At 34.3% G+C, this 27907-nt stretch overlaps 6 protein-coding genes across 6 annotated transcripts, besides 7 other annotated features; all 6 read left to right on the top strand.

Moving 5' to 3' along the window:
• Nucleotides 1-1353: 1353 nt before the first annotated feature.
• Nucleotides 1354-4921: a mobile genetic element.
• TVAGG3_0479120 (uncharacterized protein) lies at nt 3885-4037 on the top strand (the record flags this gene model as incomplete). The annotated part of the gene is made up of 1 exon (XM_051235789.1): nt 3885-4037. One exon carries the CDS (start codon nt 3885-3887, stop codon nt 4035-4037), a length of 153 nt encoding a protein of 50 aa, XP_051093613.1.
• Nucleotides 4412-4636, top strand: TVAGG3_0479130 (phage tail repeat-like family; the record flags this gene model as incomplete). Its single annotated transcript, XM_051235790.1, has 1 exon — nt 4412-4636. One exon carries the CDS (start codon nt 4412-4414, stop codon nt 4634-4636), a length of 225 nt encoding a protein of 74 aa, XP_051093614.1.
• Nucleotides 4922-5991: 1070 nt separating the features above from the next.
• Nucleotides 5992-6810, top strand: TVAGG3_0479140 (ribonuclease H-like family; the record flags this gene model as incomplete). Its single annotated transcript, XM_001288801.2, has 1 exon — nt 5992-6810. A coding segment is annotated over one exon (819 nt), but the record flags the coding sequence as incomplete, so codon positions are not given.
• Nucleotides 6811-7359: 549 nt separating this feature from the next.
• TVAGG3_0479150 (uncharacterized protein) lies at nt 7360-7581 on the top strand (the record flags this gene model as incomplete). Its single annotated transcript, XM_001278933.2, has 1 exon — nt 7360-7581. The coding sequence occupies one exon, from the start codon at nt 7360-7362 to the stop codon at nt 7579-7581; it is 222 nt and encodes a 73-aa protein (XP_001278934.2).
• Nucleotides 7582-8194: 613 nt separating this feature from the next.
• On the top strand, nt 8195-9016 carry TVAGG3_0479160 (DNA binding; the record flags this gene model as incomplete). The annotated part of the gene is made up of 1 exon (XM_001282575.2): nt 8195-9016. The coding sequence occupies one exon, from the start codon at nt 8195-8197 to the stop codon at nt 9014-9016; it is 822 nt and encodes a 273-aa protein (XP_001282576.2).
• A 72-nt stretch (nt 9017-9088) lies between these two features.
• Nucleotides 9089-9126: a mobile genetic element.
• A 1990-nt stretch (nt 9127-11116) lies between these two features.
• Nucleotides 11117-11153: a mobile genetic element.
• A 556-nt stretch (nt 11154-11709) lies between these two features.
• Nucleotides 11710-11747: a mobile genetic element.
• A 1466-nt stretch (nt 11748-13213) lies between these two features.
• Nucleotides 13214-13250: a mobile genetic element.
• A 63-nt stretch (nt 13251-13313) lies between these two features.
• Nucleotides 13314-14413: a mobile genetic element.
• A 10189-nt stretch (nt 14414-24602) lies between these two features.
• Nucleotides 24603-25907, top strand: TVAGG3_0479220 (protein ubiquitination; the record flags this gene model as incomplete). The annotated part of the gene is made up of 1 exon (XM_001301560.2): nt 24771-25907. The coding sequence occupies one exon, from the start codon at nt 24771-24773 to the stop codon at nt 25905-25907; it is 1137 nt and encodes a 378-aa protein (XP_001301561.1).
• Nucleotides 25908-26635: 728 nt separating this feature from the next.
• Nucleotides 26636-27412: a mobile genetic element.
• Nucleotides 27413-27907: the final 495 nt, after the last annotated feature.

A 27907-nucleotide genomic window follows, 5' to 3' on the forward strand; every position in this document is an offset into this window, starting at 1 on the left:
GTTTCTTCAGTAAGATAGGAAACTTCTTTCGAAATGTTGGAAGAGGTATATGGAATGGAATAAAAACCGTAGGAAGAGGAATTTGGAACGGTGTCAAAAATATTGGTAAAAGGGTAGGTCAGTTTGTTGGTATTATACCTAAAGACCCTGAACCAGAAGAACAAGCTCCTGTTATACAACAGCCTGAACCTGCACCACAGTCTAGTTGCAACCAAATCCAACACCTCAACCTATTAAAAAGTTATATTTTTACCGTTCGATAGTAGTTGTATATGAAACTAAGTTCTAAGTAAAACGCATGGTATAATGGAATTATTCTTTTTCTTCCATCTGTAGTAAACCATACTTGAAAGTCTGAAATACTTCCACTTGGTGGTTCGTATAACTTTGTAGGTTTTTCGTAAAAGTCATTTGCCAAGCTAAGAAAGAGTTTTGGGCGCCAGAAAATGAAGCATGAACAATATAGCATCTTGGTCGAAAACATTTTCATATGTTCCATTAGGGTTTTCGACTTCATAAAAGTCTGGGTGTACTGGATATGCTGCAGGCTGATTTAACATCCTCATAAATCTATACCATGCCAAGTTGTTATATTTTGTAGAAATATAAACGTTTTCTCCAAGGTCTTCTATTCTATTGATTTTAACAGTTGCATTTTTCCTTCATAAATAATATCGAGATGGTACTCTCCCTCGTCAATGTTATACTGGTTTGCATATTCGATATAATATCGTTTATTTTTTCTTGAAAAGCTTGAAGAGTTGTTTCTAAATTTACAAGCAAACTAACTTGTAAAAGTTTTCCCTGTTCAAATTTCTCATACATACGTTTTTCTTTGTTATAGTATCGAACTTCAAAACCGACCGTAAATGGGAAACCATGTTATGGCTTCTGAAATGAACTTCATTCTACGAAAGCCAATAGCTTTTGTGACAGATGGGTCTCTTAGCCATCTTAATGGGTAGTCAAAACGATAGCCTTCATGCTTTACGGTCTCTGTCTCAAACTTTTGACCGACATTAGTAAAAAGTTCATCTAATGGTTTAGTTGTAGCAACTACTGAATTTTCTTTTTCTATTGAAAGCATATTTTATCTAGAATAAAAATGTCGAAAGATATTGCTTCCATAAGAGAAATACAACACAACCGACAACTCATTATGCAACTCTAAATAAGAACACAACAAACTTTTCAAACTATTCTAAGATATCTGAGTCATTGAAAGAAGGAAACTTAAAACTGACATTAAACCCAATGACAGATGAGTTTCTATTTCAAGACAAGAAGAACAATACTGTCTGTATAAATCCAACAAAAGGAACTTTAAACGAGAAACCTATAAATGAACTTCTTTTGAAAGCAGATGTTGACAACAAAGCTGACAAAGAATATGTAGACGATGCAATAGCAAAAGAAGAAGAAAGAGCTAACAATGCTTATGCAAAAAAGAACATACTCATCCTGAACTAGCAGACAAAACATATGTTGACAATAAAATGTCAAGTGAAGTGACAAGAGCTGAAAACGAATATTCTAAAAAGACTCATATACATTCTATATCTGAAATAACAGACTTACAGAAACCTTAAACAGTAAAAGTGCCGTTGGACATACACATACCATTGCAAATATTACAAACTTACAAGAAACCTTAAACAGGAAAAGTGCCGTTGGAACTACACATACCATTGCAAATATTACAAACTTACAAGAAACCTTAAACAGGAAAAGTGCCGTTGGACATACACATTCTATATCTGAAATAACAGACTTAAACGTTACCTTGAAAAGAAAGCAGACAAGAACCATACACATGATTTCTTCACAACTGTTGCTATAGAAAGTATTGAAGGAACGGTTGAAGAAACTGGTGGGATGCATTATATTGTAAACCTCCTAACTTTCCACAAGGTTTAACATCGGATGACGACATAACGACGATGAGAAACATTAGATGTAAAGATGTTTATGTCATGAAGGATGAACATAATATTAAATTCACTGCTCAAGATTTATATGACAGAAAGCAGACAAAACAGAGCTTCAAACATTAAAGACAGAAATACTTCAAACATTATATCCTATAGGCTCTATTTATACGTCAATGAACTCTACCAGACCAGAAACAGTTCTGGTTTTGGAACTTGGACTCAAATAGTCGACAGGTTTTTGTATTGTGCAAACTCTCAAAGAAACAGGTGGAAGTAAAACGATTTCAGGTGAAAATTTACCTGCACACAGTCACTACATAGATTTAAGTACATCTCAAGCAGGTTGGCATAAGCATAGATATTGGATTGGTCAGGAATGACAAAAGGTAAAAGATATGATGTTAAAGACAACGTTAAGTTTGCTATAAATTGTTACTGGAGTAACACTGAGGGAGGAGGAAACCATACACATCGCGTTTCGGGATATACGCAAACAACGGACAAAGTAAAGAATACATGCCACCTTACATGACAGTTTACGCATGGTATAGAAATGCTTAGTCGTCATTTTCAACTTCTTTAGCATATTCGTCAGGAGTTGTCTTATATTTGTTAGGAACTGTCTTTGAAAGTATACCACCTTGAACTTTGACAAGTTTGAAACGAGGTCTGACAATAGTAGTTTTATCTTCTGCTTGCAGTGTGTACATTTTGCCATGTTTGCCTAAAACTTCATAATATTCTCTTGTATACTTTCTTCTATTTTTACGAACACGAATGTGAGTACCTGTCGGGTTCCCATTGTTGTCATAGTCAATAGTATTTTCATATGTCGCGTTTAGGTATTTCTATTTTTACTTTGTCACCTTTCTGAAGTTTGAAGCCCGGCATTCTTTCTTGTTTGTTCTCTTTTGACTAAATTATTAAATATATAGTCTTTCTCTAAGTCAGGGTTGTTTTTCATTTCTTCGGGGGAGTGGTTTCCCAAACCTTTTTGTTTACGGCTATTGTAAATATTTAAAACTTGTCTCATCTTTGCCATGGAGAAGTGTCTATACTTGTCGTCATATGACATTTCATTTGCTTCACCACCTTGTGGTTGGTTTAAGTCTTTTAACATTTTTATACAACCGTCAATGACACCAAGAGCAGAATGGTTTTGGTCGACAATGAAATATTGGTTTACATTTTTTGAACGCAGATAGTTTTTTTACATCATCTGATTTGAAAGAACTTTCACAGTCAGATGTCAGTTTTGTTGGATGGTATTTGTCAACGAATATTGTCAAAGCAGTTTTCACATCTAAAATATTTTTGGACCATAATGGTATGGCTTCACAGTATCTTGTGTTTTGACCGACAAATATTAGCCAGTATGGTGGTCCATCTGTTCTAACTCTCGGAATGTTTTCCAAGATATCCATAAACAAGCATTTGGTGTTGAACTAAAGATTTTTACCATGAGTGCTTTCTTTGTCGCTTTAGAAACATAGGGGTCCTTGTTTGGATTCGTCATTTTTTAACCCATAAGAAATGGGTTTATTTGGCGCATTAGCAGGAGTTGCATCCAGATTTTTGCCCGCAGTGGGAACAATAGCCAGAGGTGTATTTGGAGTTGGAAGGAGATTTTGAGTACATTAGGTATACTTAAAGAGAAAGCACAACCTATTATACAAACTGTACAGAAAGGTTGGGATGTAGCACGAGATGCAACAAATCTTATTCCAAATCCTGAAACAAGAGGAAAAGTTCAAGGATGGATGGACAATGTAGGAAGACAAGCAGGAAACTATTATAACAAAGCAAATGACTACTATAACCAAGCAGGACACTATATGGACCAAGGTGAAAGATTCTTTAACAGAGGATATAACCATGCACAACAGTGGGTAAACAATAACCAACCTCAACCGCCCCAAACTGTGGGAATGTAAAGTTTTTTACTGAGATGAAATGAACAATACAGCATTGAGACAAATGGGTTCAAGATGGATTTGTCGACTTCCAGCAGTTACACCACGTGTTTGTCAAGTTCTTCCTATACCTCAGGAAGTTTTAGACCGACTTAAAAAACCTCAACAACCAGTTGAAAACAAACCAAACTAAAATTTTTACTGAGATGAAATGACGAAGAAGTTGAAACGGTAGATTTGACACCACAAACAAAAAGTTCAGAACCATTGTCAAAACCTGTCAAAGAACTTACAGATGAAGAGAAAAATTCAATAATAGAAAGTGCCAGGTCTGGAAATACAAACCCTAACTACAAAGTCACTTTTCATAAAAATGGAACGCTAGTATCTCAAAAAGAAACAGACTCTCACAAATAAAATATTGAAGTCTGAAGGAGCTTTCGAGACAACAGATGGAAAAGTTTACTTCACTGACCAACAGTTCATTATAGAACATCTCATTGACTTAGAGTCGAAATATTCTAAACTTTACAACAAACACAAAAGTTGAAAGGAAAACAAAAACAAATGGCATATGATATTTATGAAGATGTTGACGACACAACTGTTCCTGCAAGTGAAGTAAAGTCAGAGAAACCGAAAAGTGACGAAAAACCGATAGAAGAAGAAAAACCAAAAACTGAAGATAAACCAAAACCAAAGTTTAGTTTGGAAACTAAACCAAGTCAACCTTCATTAGCTGGTATGGGTTGGCGTCAAAGACTTATGGCAGCAGGCGGTTATGTAAAGTAAAGAAAAAAAAAATTTTTTATTTTTATAAAAATGCCCCCATATAGAATGGATAGAAAGTCTGCTAGAATAAAAGCAGAGTTACAAAGATATGGTTGGAGAGTTTCGAAGAATTTTAAATATAGGAAGGGAAGACCCATAAAAGTCTATGACAAATTGTCTGGTCTTCGCTACGAAATGGATTTGGAAACAACACGTGCCAATTATCCAAACAGACTAGAGAGGTTAGAAGAAGAACGTCTTATGGACATGCCTTTCGATGTTAGTGAACCTCAAGTTGAAGGAAACTTGTTTGTTAGATGAGAAATATGAAATTCACTGTTGTGAGTCATTTTAAGTCAGAAACAAAAAGACAAAAAGAGTTTTAAGCGAATGGGACGCAAATGACGGATATGCTATTATGAAGATGGGTGGAAAACACATATCTTAAACATGTTGTCATTGCAACTCATTTTATACTGAATCCTAACAATTTACCTTTTGTAGACCATATAAACCATATAGAAAACGACAATAGACTTGAAAACTTACGTTGGGTCACTCGTTCTGAAAACAATAAGAACAAAGGCAAATTTGGAGATATTGTATTCGAATTTGTCGACGAACTAGAAGATGAAACAATTGAAATTACAGACTATGGCAAGCATACGTTTGAGTTTTACTACTATAGCGAAGAACAAGACTCTTTCTACTTTTATACCGGCGTAAACTATAGGAAATTACAAGTATATTTTACTAAGGCGGGCTATGCTTATGTAAACACTAGAGATACAGATGGAAAATACGTTCAAATACTTCTTAACAAATTCAAGAAGCTATATGGCATACCATTTTAAAACAATATATTTTTACATATATTAAATGCTTCAGGTTGAAAAACAAAGAACAAAAGTAGCAGATACAAAACCGTTAGACTATATCTTTACAAATGCTGGTAGACTATTTCAGATGAAGAAATTTCATCCCGAGCATACAGGTTTGACTATCCAATTCGTTGGCTTCAAAGTCCTTCAGATGCAAAGGCAATAGCATTTAGAAGAGTTTTGTTTTCAAATAGAACTAACGCATTTATGTTCGCAGTATATTTTCAAGGGCAGTATAAAGGTTCTGATGGTCTAATAGACAAATTTGACGAAAATGATCCTCTGATCCAAAACAAACGGCACATATGCACACCAGGAGAAGTAGCATCACAACAAACAATCGATCAATACTATCAAAACGTCCCAGCAACAGGGCTTACACCTATATCGTTAGGGGATATCTATGAACAGCTTGCTACATTTACTGGAAGATTTAACTTGGCTCTGAATACCTTCTCAAGCCCAGAGTTTACAAAGCTAGTTAAAACCATTATAATGTATACTGCAGACTCGATGATATTGAAGTTCCCACAGTTACACAATGTTAACATCAATGTTGATAAACTAGCTTCTCAAATATACCAGCCTATTTCAACTGACAAACTAAGGCAAACAATGATACAAATTGCAAATTCAATCCATGTTGCAAAAGTTGATGAGTTTGCTAAGCTTGCCTGTACCTGTGTTGCCATTGATGAGGGGAAGACTCAGCAGTTTCACAATCTGGACTTCTCCCTCACAAATCCTCTGCAAAGCAAGCGGCCCTATCCTGTTGAGTCAATCCAAATGAATGGTGGAACATCTGAAGATTATATCCACTCGCTTACTCAAGGATTTAACAGAATCTTCATTAGAGATGTTAAGATCAGCAGTGTAGTTTGCGATGGCAATAAAGCGCAATTGAAATGTTTTCAGAAAGGATGGAATCAATCGTTCTACAACTCAAATGACCCAAGGTTATTCAAAATCTTGTTTATCCCGTGTTTATGCCACAGGATTCATAATTGTTATCAATATATGACAACAAAAGACGTAGCATTAGGAGCAATTGTGAAACATATCCACGAAATATCAGCTCTTTGTAGAATCCATGTTGAAGACATCGGAGCTCTCTGTCCAAAGCATGTATCCACCAGGTGGATCTATGATTATAATATTTGTATGTTTATTATCAAGTATCAAGACAAAATTTCAAGATATACGCGTATTGATATTGAAAACATCAAGTTCTTAAGAGACTGCTTGGCAATTCTCAAGAAGCTTATTTCCACGTTCGAATCAGATAAAACCAAGATATCTGATTGCTACGTATGGCTTTGCAAGGGTATTGAAGCACTCCAATACCTTTCCAGCAGCAACAACAATCCTTTTGCTGGAATCCTTTCAAGATCGTTGTTGAACTATACCCTTGGATCGGACTTTGGAGGTCTTTGGTGCTTAGCCTTCGCTTTTACACCGAAAGGTAGGTATTATTTCAACCAAAAATTCGTCCACGGAGCGCAGATCAACGAATCTCCGGCAATTAATTCATTTGATATTACAAACGTAACTTTCGTTAATCCAGTAGAAGACATTCAATCTATCTATATGGACTCTATCTTTGAAGAAGGTTCGACTGAAGTTTCTCTTGATATGGTTGAGGAGGGATCAATTCGTCAGGTAACTGCTACAATTGACCCTCCTATGCTTGATCTCGCAGATGTAACATCTAGTTCAAATCAGCCGGTTAACCATTTTGTTGCAGCTAGGCAGTATCTCAAAAGTATTTTGGAACAATTTCGTATTCCGGGTCAAACAATAACAGATATTATTACACTATTTAACACGTATATTAATAGTGATAATGATATCTTCTCTGATGATATGATTCAAGAACGTCAAGAATACGGTTGGGAAGAAATCTCTCATAGAGATGGCAATGTATCAATCTTTGCAGATATCGCCCTTCGTGTTATCTCCGCTTCACCTTCAGAAGCAACATGTGAGAGAACAATAAAAGACCAAAGATTGATACTAAATTTGAAAAGATTACGTTCTCACAAAATTTTATTAGATAGCCGAGAAATTTTAATGGCTACAAAATAAATATCTATATTTATTATTAAAAATTGTTTTATATTTTATCTGTTCAATATTTATCTCATATAAAAATTTGAAATACTTAATCAAAATTTCTATGTGTTTGTTTGAAAGAGATCGATAGCAATTCATATTGTTGCATGCTAAGTTCGGTCAACGATAGAAATTGAGTGGAAATTAATCGTCGAGGAAGTACGATTATGTAAAGTAAAAAATGTTGTGGGATTTTTAATATTATATATTATTTTATAATAAAAATTTTTTGATTCATTTTAAGAAGCACATATATTTTTAAAATTAAATAGTTTTTCAATTTTTTTGAAGGAATTGAGATACTTCCCACGACAATAAAATTGAGAGGTTTACATTATGACTGATCTTAGCATGCAACAATATATCTTTTGAATTTGCTAATTGTGGTGATGGTACTATTATTATTAATTTTTTATTTTTATTTTTTTTTATTTTTTTATTTTTTATTTTTTTTTTGATAATATACTATTTAGATTTATACATTCATTCAATATTATGAAATAAATATTTCTAAATTGATCTGATTAATTTTGAACTCACAGATCAATTGATACACTGCCTTGCATCAAGAAGCGGAGCATCTTTTATGGACTCTGTGGAATATGCTCCGCGATTTGATGTTTTGTTAACCAATCAGCTTCATTACTCAGAAATATTTAACGAGATCAGACGTCACAATCATTATGCCACAGAGAGGGTAAATTCACAAATCATCAGGCTCGATGATTCTCGAAGCGCCTTAAATGCCGCCATGCAATTGTTCTTGACTATCATTATCCTTGAAAATATTCGAATCGAAGAAGATAATGGTGCAAGAGTTTTAGAATTGTTTCAGGTTGGAGAAGAAGATTCCAAACAAGAAGATCTTCTCCATATCCTACAAATATTAGAACGTATGGGAAGATCTACTTCGATTTCACCAGGAAAAACATATAATATGCTTCATTTTGAACAACAAGGCGATCCACGACTCATTATTTCATCTTTTATGAACCCACATTTATGCGGGATTCAATTCATTGATGAGAATAATCAAGCTCAATGTGTTAACATGTTAAAACTTCCTGAAGATGGAAATTTCAAAGAATATTTCGAGAATAAGAAGATTACTCATGTGAATAGATACCTCTTCATTGCAAATGACCGCGAATCTCAAGAAGCTCAGCCAGACCAAATTGAACTGCTTCATGAACATTCACATATCATATTTATCAGATTTGCCATTGTTTCACTTACACTCGGAAGAGATGGTCATGCCTCTTTTAAATTTTATAAGAGACTTGATTTACAAGGCGAATATGTTGTGATCGATGAAAATTGGTGTTATGTGATCCCAAGAGGAGGAGCAATCGGATATCAATTTTTATCATTGTATGTCAGAGGTAAGGATGTTGAAATTGAAAATTAATTCATAATTCCTATTTATTTATATATTTTGTTTTTTATTTGTAAGCTGTAAATAATGATTTGTTATAAGAAGTGTTGTAAACAGAAATTCATCAAAAGTGACACCTCAGAAAAGCTAAAATATTGAATTTTTGGAACTTTTGATAGAGCACGTTTTTAAATATTAATTAAAGTAAATGTATATTTTGTAAAGATTCTTTTTAATAAAAAAATAAAATTTTGAAGAAGAACACAAAATCTTCTGAAAAATAATATCACATAAACTCATATTATTTTCTAATATATAACTATTTTATATAAAAATCAAATTCAATGATCTTAAAAGCGAATGATAAACCTCAAAATTTACGAATATAATGAGTGGGAATATAATGCTTATCTATCATAAAACCATATGAAATATCAATTTTTGCTTTACGCCTAATTTTTGACGACAATTAGCAAAAAATGTTAAATGTTAACACTCAGTCCATTTGAATATGAAAAATAAAATTGACTTTGATTAAATGTTTTTATTTATCATGCAATTCTTCTTGCGACCAAAGATTTGAATAAAAGTTCAAAAAATAAGATAGCTTAAGGATACCCTTACATTGCGTAGTTAGAAAGAGAATATGATATTGTCATGATTGCTAAAGTTTTAGGCTCCAGAAATGAATATACATCAAACTGAAACAATTGATAAATTGAATGAACTTTTGAGAGGTTCTCAAATAAAAAAATTATCTAATTTTATACAATATTACTATTATTTTATCCACATATGTATATATAGTAATTTGAGAAAACTTTTAGGAAAAAATAAGTTTAATAAAAATCTGAATTTTACTTGTTGTGGGATTGTTATTAATTGACACTCCAGACGTATTACTAATAGTTATGCGTATGCAATTAAAGTATTTCTGATGGACAAAATGTGAGATTTATATCAGATAATTCATTTCTACTATTAAGTTATTCATTTATGAGTTTGCACTTATTCGCACTAAATAATAACTATTAAAAATTGTTTTAATTAATTGACACCATATAATAGAGTGAATTTTGTTTGATCAAACAACAATAGATGATAGATATAAAGCCAAGAAACTTGCTATTAATATGCTCTACTTGCTATTTCAATGTAAGTATGATATTTTCTAAATGTTTCGTTCAGATAACTTAGATATATTAGTCAAAATTTGAAATTTTAATAGCACATATATTAAAAATAATTATTATTCATAAAAGATTAAAGAAATAGTAAAAAAAATCAATCAAATTATAAAAATACAACATTTAGAAGAATTCTTATTATCCTTCAAAAAGTCAGTATTTCTGCTGTAATTTTCTACAACATTGTAGTTATTGCACTTTGTCTATGGATTTGTATATATGTTATATATAAATTATATATCTAAACTGCCCATAAGTGCAATTTTTATATAAATTGTTTATTTCTTTAACAATTTCATATGAAATATGCTTTTTTAAGCGTATCAAAGCTGTGTTCTTAATGTGCATGGATATATCAAGAAAAATGTCGAAAAAAAATGTGAATTCACAAATTCACTGAATTTTCACCGTTTTTTGAATTTTGCTACAGCACTAATATTAAATAATACTAAAATCTTCTGTCTTTGTAAAAGAATAAATTCTGACAAAAAGTGCTCGTTTAAATTTAATGATCATCTGTATGACTAAGTGGTAAAAAGTGTTTATGACCAAAAAAGGGTTACATGCTTAGTCTATTTTTCTGACAGGATACTCTAGATTTACATGATCTCTATTTCATATCTCCGTTTTTAGATTCTTCGACAGATTTTATGATAGAAAACCAAGATTAACAAAATTCCGGCATGTTAATGAAGAAGTCTGCAGCTACCCTCAATATTATTTCAATAATCAGTATCGTTTCTCTTACAATTTATTTTTTTCTCAATAATTTAACAAGAAATAACAATACACACTTGGTTTTACGTATAAAAGCTAAGTGTCGAACTTAATCAACTTTACTTACTTAGCAAATGAATATTTTTGTGGTTGCGAGTTCTGAATGCTGAAATTTTAGATTTCTCTATAAATGATATCATTGCACTTACAATGTTGTTCCAGCCTATTGTAATAAACAGAAATTCATCAAAAGTGACAGCTCTCAATTTTTTGACATTTGTAAATTCTAAATTGAATGAGAAAAATGAAATAATACTAAGCATAATACAATATTCTAGATTTAATTATAATTAGGAAAAAGTTAGTTTTGAGAGTACTTTTCATAGGCATATAGAATGAAATCTTCTGAAAAAGAATATCACATAAACTCATATTATTTTCTAATATATAACTATTTTATATAAAAATCAAATTCAATGATCTTAAAAGCGAAGGATAAACCTCAAAATTTACGAATATAATGAGTGGGAATATTTCATATGGTTTTATGATAGATAAGCATTATATTCCCACTCATTATATTCGTAAATTTTGAGGTTTATCCTTCGCTTTTAAGATCATTGAATTTGATTTTTATATAAAATAGTTATATATTAGAAAATAATATGAGTTTATGTGATATTATTTTTCAGAAGATTTTGTGTTCTTCTTCAAAATTTTATTTTTTTATTAAAAAGAATCTTTACAAAATATACATTTACTTAAATTAATATTTAAAAACGTGCTCTATCAAAAGTTCCAAAAATTCAATATTTTAGCTTTTCTGAGGTGTCACTTTTGATGAATTTCTGTTTACAACACTATCGCATAAATCATAGAAAATCCAAAAAAAAAAAATAATATAAAGAAAATTCATGTCATGAAGTTCAAAAAATACCGTGTAACATTAAAATTTGTTATGCATAATACATTTTAGCTATTATTGATTTTTTTTAATTTTCGAGAAATTGAATGGTGAGTCCGATAGAGAAATTTTTAAAAATCCTAGTGCCTCATAGAAGTAATTTCCCTCGTCTCCCATACTTCCAAATGTATGCATATGACATAAACTTTTATGCATTACACAAGTGGCCAATAATATCTATAGAGTAAAAAATTAGAAATTTAATTTTTTTATATGATATTTATATTTCAGATTTGCGAGCGTAACTTTTTTCTCCATGGCATACTTGTTTTAAGAGCAAATGATCAAAATCGTCCTTCAATTATTGAAGGAGCTGATATCTTTGAAAATTGAATTGAAAGGGTATTCAATTTTCAAATTTCCTCTCAATTTTGGAAACATATCAACTCTATGAATTAACAATTATGTGCCTTCACAGTTTATCAGTCATATAAGGTGCTTATAAAGAAAAAAGTTACGCTCGCAAAATATGTTTTTATAGAGATTTCACATAAAATAATTATGTAATTTCTAAAAAGAATATTTTTGTTCTTGAATATTAAAGTGTATTGTAGTTTAAAAAGTTTTAAATATGTTGCTAAAATTTCAGGTTTATAGCTCATGTCTAGCATGACTTCTTCGTATGCGCAAAAAATCTGACACGTAAGGGTATCCTTAAAAAATAATATACGGTAGTGTTTACTAATAGATGAATAGTATATAAATTCTATTAAAATGGATTTGATCCAAAAAAATATAAAACCAAAAATAATTGTTATAATTTAAATGAAGAAGTAATTTAAAACGATTTTATTTATGATCAAAATTTATATATTTTTTTTGATCAAATCCATTTTAATAGAATTTATATACTATTCATCTATTAGTAAACACTACCGTATATTATTTTTTAAGCTATCTTATTTTTTGAACTTTTATTCAAATCTTTGGTCGCAAGAAGAATTGCATGATAAATAAAAACATTTAATCAAGTCAATTTTATTTTTCATATTCAAATGGACTGAGTGTTAACATTTAACATTTTTTGCTAATTGTCCGCAAAAATTAGGGTAAAGCAAAAAATTGATATTTCATATGGTTTTAATGATAGATTAATTTATTACTCATTATATTCGTAAATTTTTGAGGTTTATCATTCGCTTTTAAGATCATTGAATTTGATTTTTATATAAAATAGTTATATATTAGAAAATAATATGGGTTTATGTGATATTATTTTTCAGAAGATTTCATTCTATATGCCTATGAAAAGTACTCTCAAAACTAACTTTTTCCTAATTATAATTAAATCTAGAATATTGTATTATGTTTAGTATTATTTCATTTTTCTCATTCAATTTAGAATTTACAAATGTCAAAAAATTGAGAGCTATCACTTTTGATGAATTTCTGTTTATTACAGAAGATGGTCTTTTTCACCAAGAAAAATCTTGTGTGTAAAAAATTTTTATCGTCCGACAAGGGCAAACCCAAATTTTAGCTAAAAGTGACAGGGGAAAAAACGTTTAGTATTAAAAAAAAGACCGATGAGAGCTTCGTTCGAAATATAGAGGGAACTGAGAATACGCAACCATTCTCAGGGGATATTGGATGCTATTCCCGTTCCCTCTGTATGGAAAATTGAGGTTTTCAAAGGGAGTTAAAATAATATCAAATTTATACTAATTTACTTCAAAATACAAAAGTATTTGACAGCTAAAATTAGTTACTTTAGCAAGCCTATCAATACCCTTTTACGATTATTGTTACTTTTTCGAAATAAAAGTAAAAACAAATTTATACTAATATACTTCAAAATACAAAAGTATTTGACAGCTAAAATTAGTTACTTTAGCAAGCCTATCAATACCCTTTTACGATTATTGCTACTTTTTCGAAATAAAAGTAAAAACAAATTTATACTAATTTACTTCAAAATACAAAAGTATTTGACAGCTAAAATTAGTTACTTTAGCAAGCCTATCAATACCCTTTTACGATTATTGTTACTTTTTCGAAAAAAAATTTATTATCAAAAACCTTTTTTTTCTTAGTAAAAATAAAAAATGTTATTTTATATCAAGTTTTTATTCATAAATTTTTATAATGTTGTATAAATTTCATTAAAATTTACGTACATATTAAGGTACTTATCTTCTACATATATAATCTTCATTAGATATATACATGATAAATAAATTCATAAAACATTAAAAATCAAAAAATTAGATGAACCTTGGCAATTAAACTTTATTAAATAATAGTTGTTTATAAATTATATTATATTATTATTTAATATTATTTTGATAATGAAGATTTTATTTTGCAATAATATAAACGAAATTTTTTACCTTATGAACTTTTGATGGAAATATGCAAATTTAAAATAATAAAGAAAGCTGCGAGCGAAGCGATCGGCTTAGGTCTAAGATTTTGATTCAAATCTTTGCTTATATTCCTTAAATTCTTTATGAAACTCGCAACAGTTCCATAAAAAATTTTAAATTCTAAACTGTCGAAATTACCGATCGGTAATCACACCCGTGAAGGGTGTGTCACTTTTAGCTAAAATTACCCCTACTCGAAATTAGAGAAAAAAATTTAAAAAGTAAAAAAATGAAGAAAATAACTGGAATACGAAGAATTTAGGGAGGATAGAGTGCATTATTGTTCTAAGCATGTCATTCCGGGAGACATTGCCTGTGCATGTCTCCCAGAATGGCATACTGTTCTGCATTCATAACTTGAATGCGGAACTTTGACCGACAAGAGTGCATTGTGCACTCTTGTTGGTCTGCATGTGTCATTCCGGGAGACATTGCCTGTGCATGTCTCCCAGAATGGCATACTGTTCCGCATTCATAACTTGAATGCGGAACTTTGACCGACAAGAGTGCATTGTGCACTCTTGTTGGTCTGCATGTGCCATTCCGGGAGACATTGCCTGTGCATGTCTCCCAGAATGGCATACTGTTCTGCATTCATAACTTGAATGCGGAACTTTGACCGACAAGAGTGCATTGTGCACTCTTGTTGGTCTGCATGTGTCATTCCGGGAGACATTGCCTGTGCATGTCTCCCAGAATGAGACAATTTATTGCAATCAGAATACGATTACAAAACTTTGACCGACAAGGGTGCATTGTGCACTCTTGTTGGTCTGCATGTGTCATTCCGGGAGACATTGCCTGTGCATGTCTCCCAGAATGGACATATTGCATCAGAAACGATTGCAAAACTTTGACCGACAAGAGTGCATTGTGCACTCTTGTTGGTCTGCATGTGTCATTCCGGGAGACATTGCCTGTGCATGTCTCCCAGAATGGACAATTTATTGCAATCAGAATACGATTGCAAAACTTTGACCGACAAGAGTGCATTGTGCACTCTTGTTGGTCTGCATGTGTCATTCCGGGAGACATTGCCTGTGCATGTCTCCCAGAATGGCATACTGTTCCGCATCATAACTTGAATGCGGAACTTTGACCGACAAGAGTGCATTGTGCACTCTTGTTGGTCTGCATGTGTCATTCCGGGAGACATTGCCTGTGCATGTCTCCCAGAATGGCAATTTATTGCAATCAGAATACGATTGCAAAACTTTGACCGACAAGAGTGCATTGTGCACTCTTGTTGGTCTGCATGTGTCATTCCGGGAGACATTGCCTGTGCATGTCTCCCAGAATGGCATACTGTTCCGCATTCATAACTTGAATGCGGAACTTTGACCGACAAGAGTGCATTGTGCACTCTTGTTGGTCTGCATGTGTCATTCCGGGAGACATTGCCTGTGCATGTCTCCCAGAATGGACAATTTATTGCAATCAGAATACGATTGCAAAACTTTGACCGACAAGAGTGCATTGTGCACTCTTGTTGGTCTGCATGTGTCATTCCGGGAGACATTGCCTGTGCATGTCTCCCAGAAGCATACTGTTGCAATCATAACTTGAATGCGGAACTTTGACCGACAAGAGTGCATTGTGCACTCTTGTTGGTCTGCATGTGTCATTCCGGGAGACATTGCCTGTGCATGTCTCCCAGAATGGCATACTGTTCCGCATTCATAACTTGAATGCGGAACTTTGACCGACAAGAGTGCATTGTGCACTCTTGTTGGTCTGCATGTGTCATTCCGGGAGACATTGCCTGTGCATGTCTCCCAGAATGGCAACTGTTTGCATTCATAACTTGAATGCGGAACTTTGACCGACAAGAGTGCATTGTGCACTCTTGTTGGTCTGCATGTGTCATTCCGGGAGACATTGCCTGTGCATGTCTCCCAGAATGAGACAATTTATTGCAATCAGAATACGATTGCAAAACTTTGACCGACAAGAGTGCATTGTGCACTCTTGTTGGTCTGCATGTGTCATTCCGGGAGACATTGCCTGTGCATGTCTCCCAGAATGGCAATATTGCAATCATACGAATGCAAAACTTTGACCGACAAGAGTGCATTGTGCACTCTTGTTGGTCTGCATGTGTCATTCCGGGAGACATTGCCTGTGCATGTCTCCCAGAATGAGACAATTTATTGCAATCATACGATTGCAAAACTTTGACCGACAAGAGTGCATTGTGCACTCTTGTTGGTCTGCATGTGTCATTCCGGGAGACATTGCCTGTGCATGTCTCCCAGAATGGCATACTGTTGCATCATAACTTGAATGCGGAACTTTGACCGACAAGAGTGCATTGTGCACTCTTGTTGGTCTGCATGTGCCATTCCGGGAGACATTGCCTGTGCATGTCTCCCAGAATGGCATACTGTTCCGCATTCATAACTTGAATGCGGAACTTTGACCGACAAGAGTGCATTGTGCACTCTTGTTGGTCTGCGTGTGCCATTCCGGGAGACATTGCCTGTACATGTCTCCCAGAATGAAACAATTTATTGCAATCAGAATACGATTACAAAACTTTGACCGACAAGGGTGCATTGTGCACTCTTGTTGGTCTGCATGTGTCATTCCGGGAGACATTGCCTGTGCATGTCTCCCAGAATGGCATACTGTTCCGCATTCATAACTTGAATGCGGAACTTTGACCGACAAGAGTGCATTGTGCACTCTTGTTGGTCTGCATGTGTCATTCCGGGAGACATTGCCTGTGCATGTCTCCCAGAATGAGACAATTTATTGCAATCAGAATACGATTGCAAAACTTTGACCGACAAGAGTGCATTGTGCACTCTTGTTGGTCTGCATGTGTCATTCCGGGAGACATTGCCTGTGCATGTCTCCCAGAATGAGACAATTTATTGCAATCAGAATACGATTGCAAAACTTTGACCGACAAGAGTGCATTGTGCACTCTTGTTGGTCTGCATGTGTCATTCCGGGAGACATTGCCTGTGCATGTCTCCCAGAATGAGACAATTTATTGCAATCAGAATACGATTGCAAAACTTTGACCGACAAGAGTGCATTGTGCACTCTTGTTGGTCTGCATGTGTCATTCCGGGAGACATTGCCTGTGCATGTCTCCCAGAATGGCATACTGTTCCGCATTCATAACTTGAATGCGGAACTTTGACCGACAAGAGTGCATTGTGCACTCTTGTTGGTCTGCATGTGTCATTCCGGGAGACATTGCCTGTGCATGTCTCCCAGAATGAGACAATTTATTGCAATCAGAATACGATTGCAAAACTTTGACCGACAAGAGTGCATTGTGCACTCTTGTTGGTCTGCATGTGTCATTCCGGGAGACATTGCCTGTGCATGTCTCCCAGAATGGCATACTGTTCCGCATTCATAACTTGAATGCGGAACTTTGACCGACAAGAGTGCATTGTGCACTCTTGTTGGTCTGCATGTGCCATTCCGGGAGACATTGCCTGTACATGTCTCCCAGAATGAAACAATTTATTGCAATCAGAATACGATTACAAAACTTTGACCGACAAGGGTGCATTGTGCACTCTTGTTGGTCTGCATGTGTCATTTCGGGAGACATTGCCTGTGCATGTCTCCCAGAATGGCATACTGTTCCGCATTCATAACTTGAATGCGGAACTTTGACCGACAAGAGTGCATTGTGCACTCTTGTTGGTCTGCATGTGTCATTCCGGGAGACATTGCCTGTGCATGTCTCCCAGAATGGCATACTGTTCCGCATTCATAACTTGAATGCGGAACTTTGACCGACAAGAGTGCATTGTGCACTCTTGTTGGTCTGCATGTGCTATTCCGGGAGACATTGCCTGTGCATGTCTCCCAGAATGAGACAATTTATTGCAATCAGAATACGATTGCAAAACTTTGACCGACAAGGGTGCATTGTGCACTCTTGTTGGTCTGCATGTGTCATTCCGGGAGACATTGCCTGTGCATGTCTCCCAGAATGAGACAATTTATTGCAATCAGAATACGATTGCAAAACTTTGACCGACAAGAGTGCATTGTGCACTCTTGTTGGTCTGCATGTGTCATTCCGGGAGACATTGCCTGTGCATGTCTCCCAGAATGGCATACTGTTCCGCATTCATAACTTGAATGCGGAACTTTGACCGACAAGAGTGCATTGTGCACTCTTGTTGGTCTGCACGTGTCATTCCGGGAGACATTGCCTGTGCATGTCTCCCAGAATGAGACAATTTATTGCAATCAGAATACGATTGCAAAACTTTGACCGACAAGAGTGCATTGTGCACTCTTGTTGGTCTGCATGTGTCATTCCGGGAGACATTGCCTGTGCATGTCTCCCAGAATGGCATACTGTTCCGCATTCATAACTTGAATGCGGAACTTTGACCGACAAGAGTGCATTGTGCACTCTTGTTGGTCTGCATGTGTCATTCCGGGAGACATTGCCTGTGCATGTCTCCCAGAATGGCATACTGTTCCGCATTCATAACTTGAATGCGGAACTTTGACCGACAAGAGTGCATTGTGCACTCTTGTTGGTCTGCATGTGTCATTCCGGGAGACATTGCCTGTGCATGTCTCCCAGAATGGCATACTGTTCCGCATTCATAACTTGAATGCGGAACTTTGACCGACAAGAGTGCATTGTGCACTCTTGTTGGTCTGCATGTGCCATTCCGGGAGACATTGCCTGTGCATGTCTCCCAGAATGGCATACTGTTCTGCATTCATAACTTGAATGCGGAACTTTGACCGACAAGAGTGCATTGTGCACTCTTGTTGGTCTGCATGTGTCATTCCGGGAGACATTGCCTGTGCATGTCTCCCAGAATGAGACAATTTATTGCAATCAGAATACGATTGCAAAACTTTGACCGACAAGAGTGACATTGTGCACTCTTGTTGGTCTGCATGTGTCATTCCGGGAGACATTGCCTGTGCATGTCTCCCAGAATGGCATACTGTTCCGCATTCATAACTTGAATGCGGAACTTTGACCGACAAGAGTGCATTGTGCACTCTTGTTGGTCTGCATGTGTCATTCCGGGAGACATTGCCTGTGCATGTCTCCCAGAATGAGACAATTTATTGCAATCAGAATACGATTGCAAAACTTTGACCGACAAGAGTGCATTGTGCACTCTTGTTGGTCTGCATGTGTCATTCCGGGAGACATTGCCTGTGCATGTCTCCCAGAATGGCATACTGTTCCGCATTCATAACTTGAATGCGGAACTTTGACCGACAAGAGTGCATTGTGCACTCTTGTTGGTCTGCATGTGTCATTCCGGGAGACATTGCCTGTGCATGTCTCCCAGAATGAGACAATTTATTGCAATCAGAATACGATTGCAAAACTTTGACCGACAAGAGTGCATTGTGCACTCTTGTTGGTCTGCATGTGTCATTCCGGGAGACATTGCCTGTGCATGTCTCCCAGAATGGCATACTGTTCCGCATTCATAACTTGAATGCGGAACTTTGACCGACAAGAGTGCATTGTGCACTCTTGTTGGTCTGCATGTGTCATTCCGGGAGACATTGCCTGTGCATGTCTCCCAGAATGGCATACTGTTCCGCATTCATAACTTGAATGCGGAACTTTGACCGACAAGAGTGCATTGTGCACTCTTGTTGGTCTGCATGTGCCATTCCGGGAGACATTGCCTGTGCATGTCTCCCAGAATGAGACAATTTATTGCAATCAGAATACGATTGCAAAACTTTGACCGACAAGAGTGCATTGTGCACTCTTGTTGGTCTGCATGTGTCATTCCGGGAGACATTGCCTGTGCATGTCTCCCAGAATGGCATACTGTTCCGCATTCATAACTTGAATGCGGAACTTTGACCGACAAGAGTGCATTGTGCACTCTTGTTGGTCTGCATGTGTCATTCCGGGAGACATTGCCTGTGCATGTCTCCCAGAATGAGACAATTTATTGCAATCAGAATACGATTGCAAAACTTTGACCGACAAGAGTGCATTGTGCACTCTTGTTGGTCTGCATGTGTCATTTCGGGAGACATTGCCTGTGCATGTCTCCCAGAATGGCATACTGTTCTGCATTCATAACTTGAATGCGGAACTTTGACCGACAAGAGTGCATTGTGCACTCTTGTTGGTCTGCATGTGCCATTCCGGGAGACATTGCCTGTGCATGTCTCCCAGAATGAGACAATTTATTGCAATCAGAATACGATTACAAAACTTTGACCGACAAGGGTGCATTGTGCACTCTTGTTTGTCATCCACTATGATATTAGAGAAAACACTTTACTTACATTATTTAAAATATTAATTTCCCTATTTAATATTTATTTATTATTTTTTGTGCTTTATATTCCCTATGGCATGTACTGAACTATTTTATAGACTCTACCGAGCTATCTCCACATATAAACATTTGACAATAACACATATATACTCTCTTCATATTCTAGTCTCATGACATATTATTGCAAAAGCTATATTTATACAGCATACCTCATAAAGTCTCATTATATCCCTATCTAAGCGTTCAAAACCTATTTTCCCCACGTAATCTGATTCTTCAGGCTCCGCTGATTCGATTTCTGCTGTCAGATCGTGAAAATATGAATCACATAACAAGATAAACACAAATCCAAAATAATAATGTTTTCTTCAAATTGACTCTTCCACGATATTCATATATTTGTTATTAATTCCGTTTTCCCTTACAAATGTATTTAATTTTCTGAATAATACGTATTATAAAATGAATATCTCAAAAACTAAATTAAAAAATTAATACTGGGTAATAACTAGATATATTGTGACTTTTTGAATTCACACACTTTTGGAAAAAATTGAATTTTTCTAAAATGATGTTGTTTGAACATGAACTTAAAGAGTTTTTTACGGAAAATATCAAGTTGGGTAACTTGTATTTATCTTGTTATGTGATTCATATTTTCACGATCTGACAGCAGAAATCGAATCAGCGGAGCCTGAAGAATCAGATTACGTGGGGAAAATAGGTTTTGAACGCTTAGATAGGGATATAATGAGACTTTATGAGGTATGCTGTATAAATATAGCTTTTGCAATAATATGTCATGAGACTAGAATATGAAGAGAGTATATATGTGTTATTGTCAAATGTTTATATGTGGAGATAGCTCGGTAGAGTCTATAAAATAGTTCAGTACATGCCATAGGGAATATAAAGCACAAAAAATAATAAATAAATATTAAATAGGGAAATTAATATTTTAAATAATGTAAGTAAAGTGTTTTCTCTAAATATCATAGTGGATGACAAACAAGAGTGCACAATGCACCCTTGTCGGTCAAAGTTTTGTAATCGTATTCTGATTGCAATAAATTGTCTCATTCTGGGAGACATGCACAGGCAATGTCTCCCGGAATGACACATGCAGACCAACAAGAGTGCACAATGCACTCTTGTCGGTCAAAGTTTTGCAATCGTATTCTGATTGCAATAAATTGTCTCATTCTGGGAGACATGCACAGGCAATGTCTCCCGGAATGGCACATGCAGACCGACAAGAGTGCATTGTGCACTCTTGTCAGTCAAAGTTTTGTAATCGTATTCTGATTGCAATAAATTGTCTCATTCTGGGAGACATGCACAGGCAATGTCTCCCGGAATGACACATGCAGACCAACAAGAGTGCACAATGCACTCTTGTCGGTCAAAGTTCCGCATTCAAGTTATGAATGCGGAACAGTATGCCATTCTGGGAGACATGCACAGGCAATGTCTCCCGGAATGACACATGCAGACCAACAAGAGTGCACAATGCACTCTTGTCGGTCAAAGTTCCGCATTCAAGTTATGAATGCGGAACAGTATGCCATTCTGGGAGACATGCACAGGCAATGTCTCCCGGAATGACACATGCAGACCAACAAGAGTGCACAATGCACTCTTGTCGGTCAAAGTTTTGCAATCGTATTCTGATTGCAATAAATTGTCTCATTCTGGGAGACATGCACAGGCAATGTCTCCCGGAATGACACATGCAGACCAACAAGAGTGCACAATGCACTCTTGTCGGTCAAAGTTCCGCATTCAAGTTATGAATGCAAAGTATTGCCATTCTGGGAGACATGCACAGGCAATGTCTCCCGGAATGACACATGCAGACCAACAAGAGTGCACAATGCACTCTTGTCGGTCAAAGTTCCGCATTCAAGTTATGAATGCGGAACAGTATGCCATTCTGGGAGACATGCACAGGCAATGTCTCCCGGAATGACACATGCAGACCAACAAGAGTGCACAATGCACTCTTGTCGGTCAAAGTTCCGCATTCAAGTTTTGAATGCGGAACAGTATGCCATTCTGGGAGACATGCACAGGCAATGTCTCCCGAAATGACACATGCAGACCAACAAGAGTGCACAATGCACCCTTGTCGGTCAAAGTTTTGCAATCGTATTCTGATTGCAATAAATTGTCCCATTCTGGGAGACATGCACAGGCAATGTCTCCCGGAATGACACATGCAGACCAACAAGAGTGCACAATGCACTCTTGTCGGTCAAAGTTTTGCAATCGTATTCTGATTGCAATAAATTGTCTCATTCTGGGAGACATGCACAGGCAATGTCTCCCGGAATGACACATGCAGACCAACAAGAGTGCACAATGCACTCTTGTCGGTCAAAGTTCCGCATTCAAGTTATGAATGCGGAACAGTATGCCATTCTGGGAGACATGCACAGGCAATGTCTCCCGAAATGACACATGCAGACCAACAAGAGTGAACAATCCGCTTTCTCCTTTGAAATCCAACATTCTAATCACATCTACATTAATAAATTGTTATAAAATACTAATCAAAGATCCAATACAATTCTACTATCTTATACACACATTACCAATGTTAACACATCTTATAACTTAAATTATTTCATAAAATTTGTTTTTATATCTTATTATTTTCTCATAATGCTTCTAATACATCTCTAATTTCTTACATTCAAACACCAATATCGTCATACTATCATAAGCACTTAATTTTTTCAAATTTTTAGACTTAAATTTGAGCTACATTTTCATCATCATTTTTAGCCTTAAGCTTCTATAAGGTTATAATACATTATCGTAATATTCTAATATTTATGATTCTTACTACTCAATTCAATATAATCATATAAGTCACTCATAATCAGGAGCATAATTTAAAAATCTATAGCTCATATTTTGACAATTATATATATAGATGATGCATATTGCAATTCCGGTTTCAACACGATCAAATGCCAAACCATGATAAAATATATATCAATTTACAAAATATCGATTAACATTAGAATCCATATCTAATTCCATCAATGCACAAGTTGTAAATGCTTAATTCATCTTTGAGAAACGTGAATAGCACAATTTTATAAGATTATTTGTTGAATATTTAAAATATAAGCCAAATCGAATCTGCTGTATATTACTTTAGTTTATAATTGAATGTTAAATGTGCTCAGATAAATATTTGAGTCAGATATCGCATTTTCAAATTTCAAATTTTATCTCATGAAGTTAGAATTCATTTGATCATACAACATCATATTAGTCAAACTAGAGTTCAATCGCGATTCCAAAATGGAACAATTGCTTGTTTTATCAAAATGTTAAAATATTAATCTAAAAAACTTAATATCTAACCAAAACATTCCAGAAATATCATATACAGGTATATGCAATCTAAATGCACACGAAATACTGAAAATTAAAAAGAATATTTATGAGATTATTAAATCTTATGCATTTCAATGAAGAGTCGATAATTATCATCTCTATAGGTTATATATCAACAAATGAGTTTTTGGATTGACCACTACTATACTAATGTGATCAAATTAATCCGATTTCTTGAATTTTCATTTGAAGCATTCGCAGTAGTAGGGGTACCTTTATATATTAACATATTAAAAAATTGCGCCCAGATTCGCAGTTTAATCATGATTTTAAGATTGCATTAGATTTCGAAATGCAGAAAAAAATCACTTTAGATTCCCTTCAAACTCTAAGCATAAGCATGTCTCTATATGAGGAAACTATTTGAGCTATTCATTTGGCGGCCCAAAAACTCATGTTGCCTGAGCGCAGAAAATACCAATTTTTGGACCCTGGGTAGGGTCATGCATGTTTTCTAAATGTTGGAAAAGTAGGGTATAATAGTATAATCATCTGGATGAAAATCCAATATGTCTCGACTTGTCTATTGTTATTGTGTCATTTCATATCTATGAACTTAATTAATGTTCATAAATTAATTCCGATATCTTTGTGAAGATTGATTTCCACATGTCTAACATAATATTTGTATCTTCTAATGAGTTTAAAAGATATTTATATGCCGATTTGCAAATGTGTTCTCTTAAAAAATTATTGATGTCCGAACAAGACATTCATCCAAATAAATTCAGCGAACTGCGAAGTTAATGTAAAAATCACATTGATACATATATTGCATTGTATCAGCTGAAAACGGACAAAGAAGAAGAATTAAAAGAAATTTACAAAAAGATCAAAACAGAATTGATTGATTCAAAGAAATTCTCACCAACAAGGATTATGGATGATATTTTAAATATAATTCCGTATAATAATCGCTATGCAAAATCATATTTATTTCTTGCCAAACTAATATTTGATGATTACCATCAGGAAGGGGCTCCCGATCATGAACCTGTTTCAAACTTCCTGTTTTATAAAGAATATGGATATAAATTAGACAATTCTATTACTTACGGAAGACTTGACTCAGAAAATTTAGACATTCATACAGAAAATACGATTTACAGAGCAATTATGTATAATGACTTAGATAGATTCATATCATTCACAGAGATAGAAGATTTTGATAAAGATCAAACACTTAACAGTAGTTTATATCCAGATTCTTACGAAGGATATTCATTACTTGAATTATGTTGTTACCATGGAGCAGTTGATTGTTTCAAATTCTTAAGAACGAAATTCAGCTCAGAAATAACAGAAACATGTCTGGAATTTTCATTTTTAGGTGGAAATCAAGAAATCATGAGTGAATGTTTGAAATATCAAACACCAAATGAAAAATGCATGGAATATGCAATTATTTCACACAACATTGATTTTGTTACATTCTTGATGAATGAATATAATTTAGAGATTGATTTAGATTATTGTACCCAGTATAATAATCTAGAATCATTTTTAGTATATTTCGATCAAACTAATGATATTGACGAATGCTATAATATTTCGATGATATTTAATATTCCTTATCTTTGTGAATATTCCCTATCAAATGGTGCAAATATCAATGAAAAAACCGCTCTTCATGATGCAGCACTTAATAATTGTAAAGAAATAGCCGAACTTCTTATTTCACATGGTATAAATATCAATGAAAAAGATGATGATGGAAAAACCGCTCTACATATTGCAGCAGAATCTAATAGTAAAGAAACGGCCGAACTTCTTATTTCACATGGTATCAATATCAATGAAAAAGATAATGATGGAAAAACCGCTTTTTATATTGCAGCACTTTGTAACTATCCAGGAATAGCCGAACTTCTTATTTCCCACGGTGCAAATATCAATGAAAAAGATAATGATAGAAAAACTGCTCTTCATCATGCAGCAGAATCTAATAGTAAAGAAATGGCCGAACTTCTTATTTCACATGGTATCAATATCAATGAAAAAGATAATAATGGATAAAGTGCTCTTGATATTGCAGCAAGTAATATTAAATCTCTTATTTCGTATAGTGTAAATATTAATATTAATAAACAAAATAATGATTGAAAAACTATTCTTTCATCTGAAGATTAATTTCATTAGAAATAAAAAAATCATTTCATTGGCAATAAAAAAATTACAAAATAATATGAAGATATATCATATTGTGAATCATATATTGTCTTTATATTTCTACATCAAATGGATTGGTATGAATCTTAAAAAATTTTCGAGATTTTTGTAAGCGATTCTTCTGAATATGTTTGATAGAATTACTTTCTATTCTTGTATTGTCCGAGTATTTCGTTAATATTGACACTTCCATGAATCGAAGATAATAATCTTTGATCAATAAAATCTTCAGGATTAGTTTCGCATTTAATTGTTTACCAAACTTCCTTAAATGTTGATTCGCAGACTCTATAATGGCTGCAAGAGGAAGTGCATTAAATTTTGTAGCATGTTTCCAGAAGAAAAATGTAAATAATCCTTGTGCTTTTCCTTTATCGTTCGTATGGATAGATAATTTAAATATGGTGCGAGTAATATATTAAAACTTGTCAGAAATAACCTCTAAGGTGGATTATGCATATGAATTATTTTATAATTTAGTTTTAAATGAAAATTTGCAACAGTAATCGAGTCGTTTACTAAATAAAACGTTTCTTTTAGTACCTGTACATTTGGTGATTAATATCAAAGTTAAGGGTACCGGAAAGTGAGGTGACGCGATTTCGAGTATCGCTCATAACTTCATTTGTAGTAAAGATATTAATGATATTGAAACATATATTAGTAGTGTATATACTAAGGTTTTTATTTCTATGATATTGAGGTCTTGGATACTTCCAGTTTGAAGAAAACTGTTTCGCAATTTTCGAACTTGCGGGCCTATCTAGTCCCTGGTTATTCCATGGCAGGGGCTGATACTGCAGAAATGATATCTAGGTACAAGATACTAGATATTTTATAGAAAACATTTGGCACTTGTTAAAAAGTGTCGAGATGCAATTAGTGGGTAACTTCAAAACTAAGACCGATTGCACTACAATCTCACTGGATTCTGATAATTACCATTAGGGAACAAACCCAATGGTAGTGGTTTCCAGTCGAAATTGTCTCATTCAAAGTTTAATTAGATATGTATCTAGTCCTCCAATATTGTGTTTAAGTCAGTGAGATACATTAAACACAAAATTTCAATGGTTATACTAAAAGTTTTACAGAACAAAGTTTATTTTCAATTCTCATATGTTGAGATAAATGCACTTTTTCCCCTCCAGATTTTAAAAATTTTGTATGATTTTTTTATGTTTTCGATAGCCTTATAATCATAAACATCGTTTTCACTTAGTTTGAATATGATACTATGATACATCATCACTTAAGGTTTATACTCATATAAACAAAACAAAATAAAAATGATTTTATGAGTTTGAAAAGTGTTGTTTTTATAAAAGCTTTCACTTCACTTTCCGGCACCCTTAATTTCGAAGAATGTAAGAGATTCTATACGAAGTACTGAAAGAAACCGCAAAAAATATTTTCAAATTTTCATAGATGTTCCTAGAGCTTTTCTGCTTAATTCTGAAAGCTCGATTTGTGATAGTAGAAGCAGAAATGGAAAGTCTTGAGTGGTTAGGATTGCTATTTTCATCTATTGCCTTCGTAACGTATATTATTATTTTATTTATTACATTAAAGCTTTGTTTCTTTAGTCAACCAAAAGTAGAAGCAGTGTAACGTTAAAAATTTATCAATTGATGTTAATTGACGACAAAATTTGATTCCATTCGAAAATTTTGTCATTAAATTCAAATGAATCTATAGCAATATGTCCACATGGTTAAGAAAAATCATTTTCACTCTTCCAAAATAGGAAATTTTATTCCATCTAATTTAAATTATTAATTGATGCAAAATCCTGTGACCTCACACTATACAACTAATATCGCATTGTAATTTGTCGCAATTTCGAT

Source organism: Trichomonas vaginalis, chromosome II (assembly GCF_026262505.1).
Source record: "Trichomonas vaginalis G3 chromosome II, whole genome shotgun sequence".
NCBI classification, from domain to species: domain Eukaryota; phylum Parabasalia; order Trichomonadida; family Trichomonadidae; genus Trichomonas; species Trichomonas vaginalis.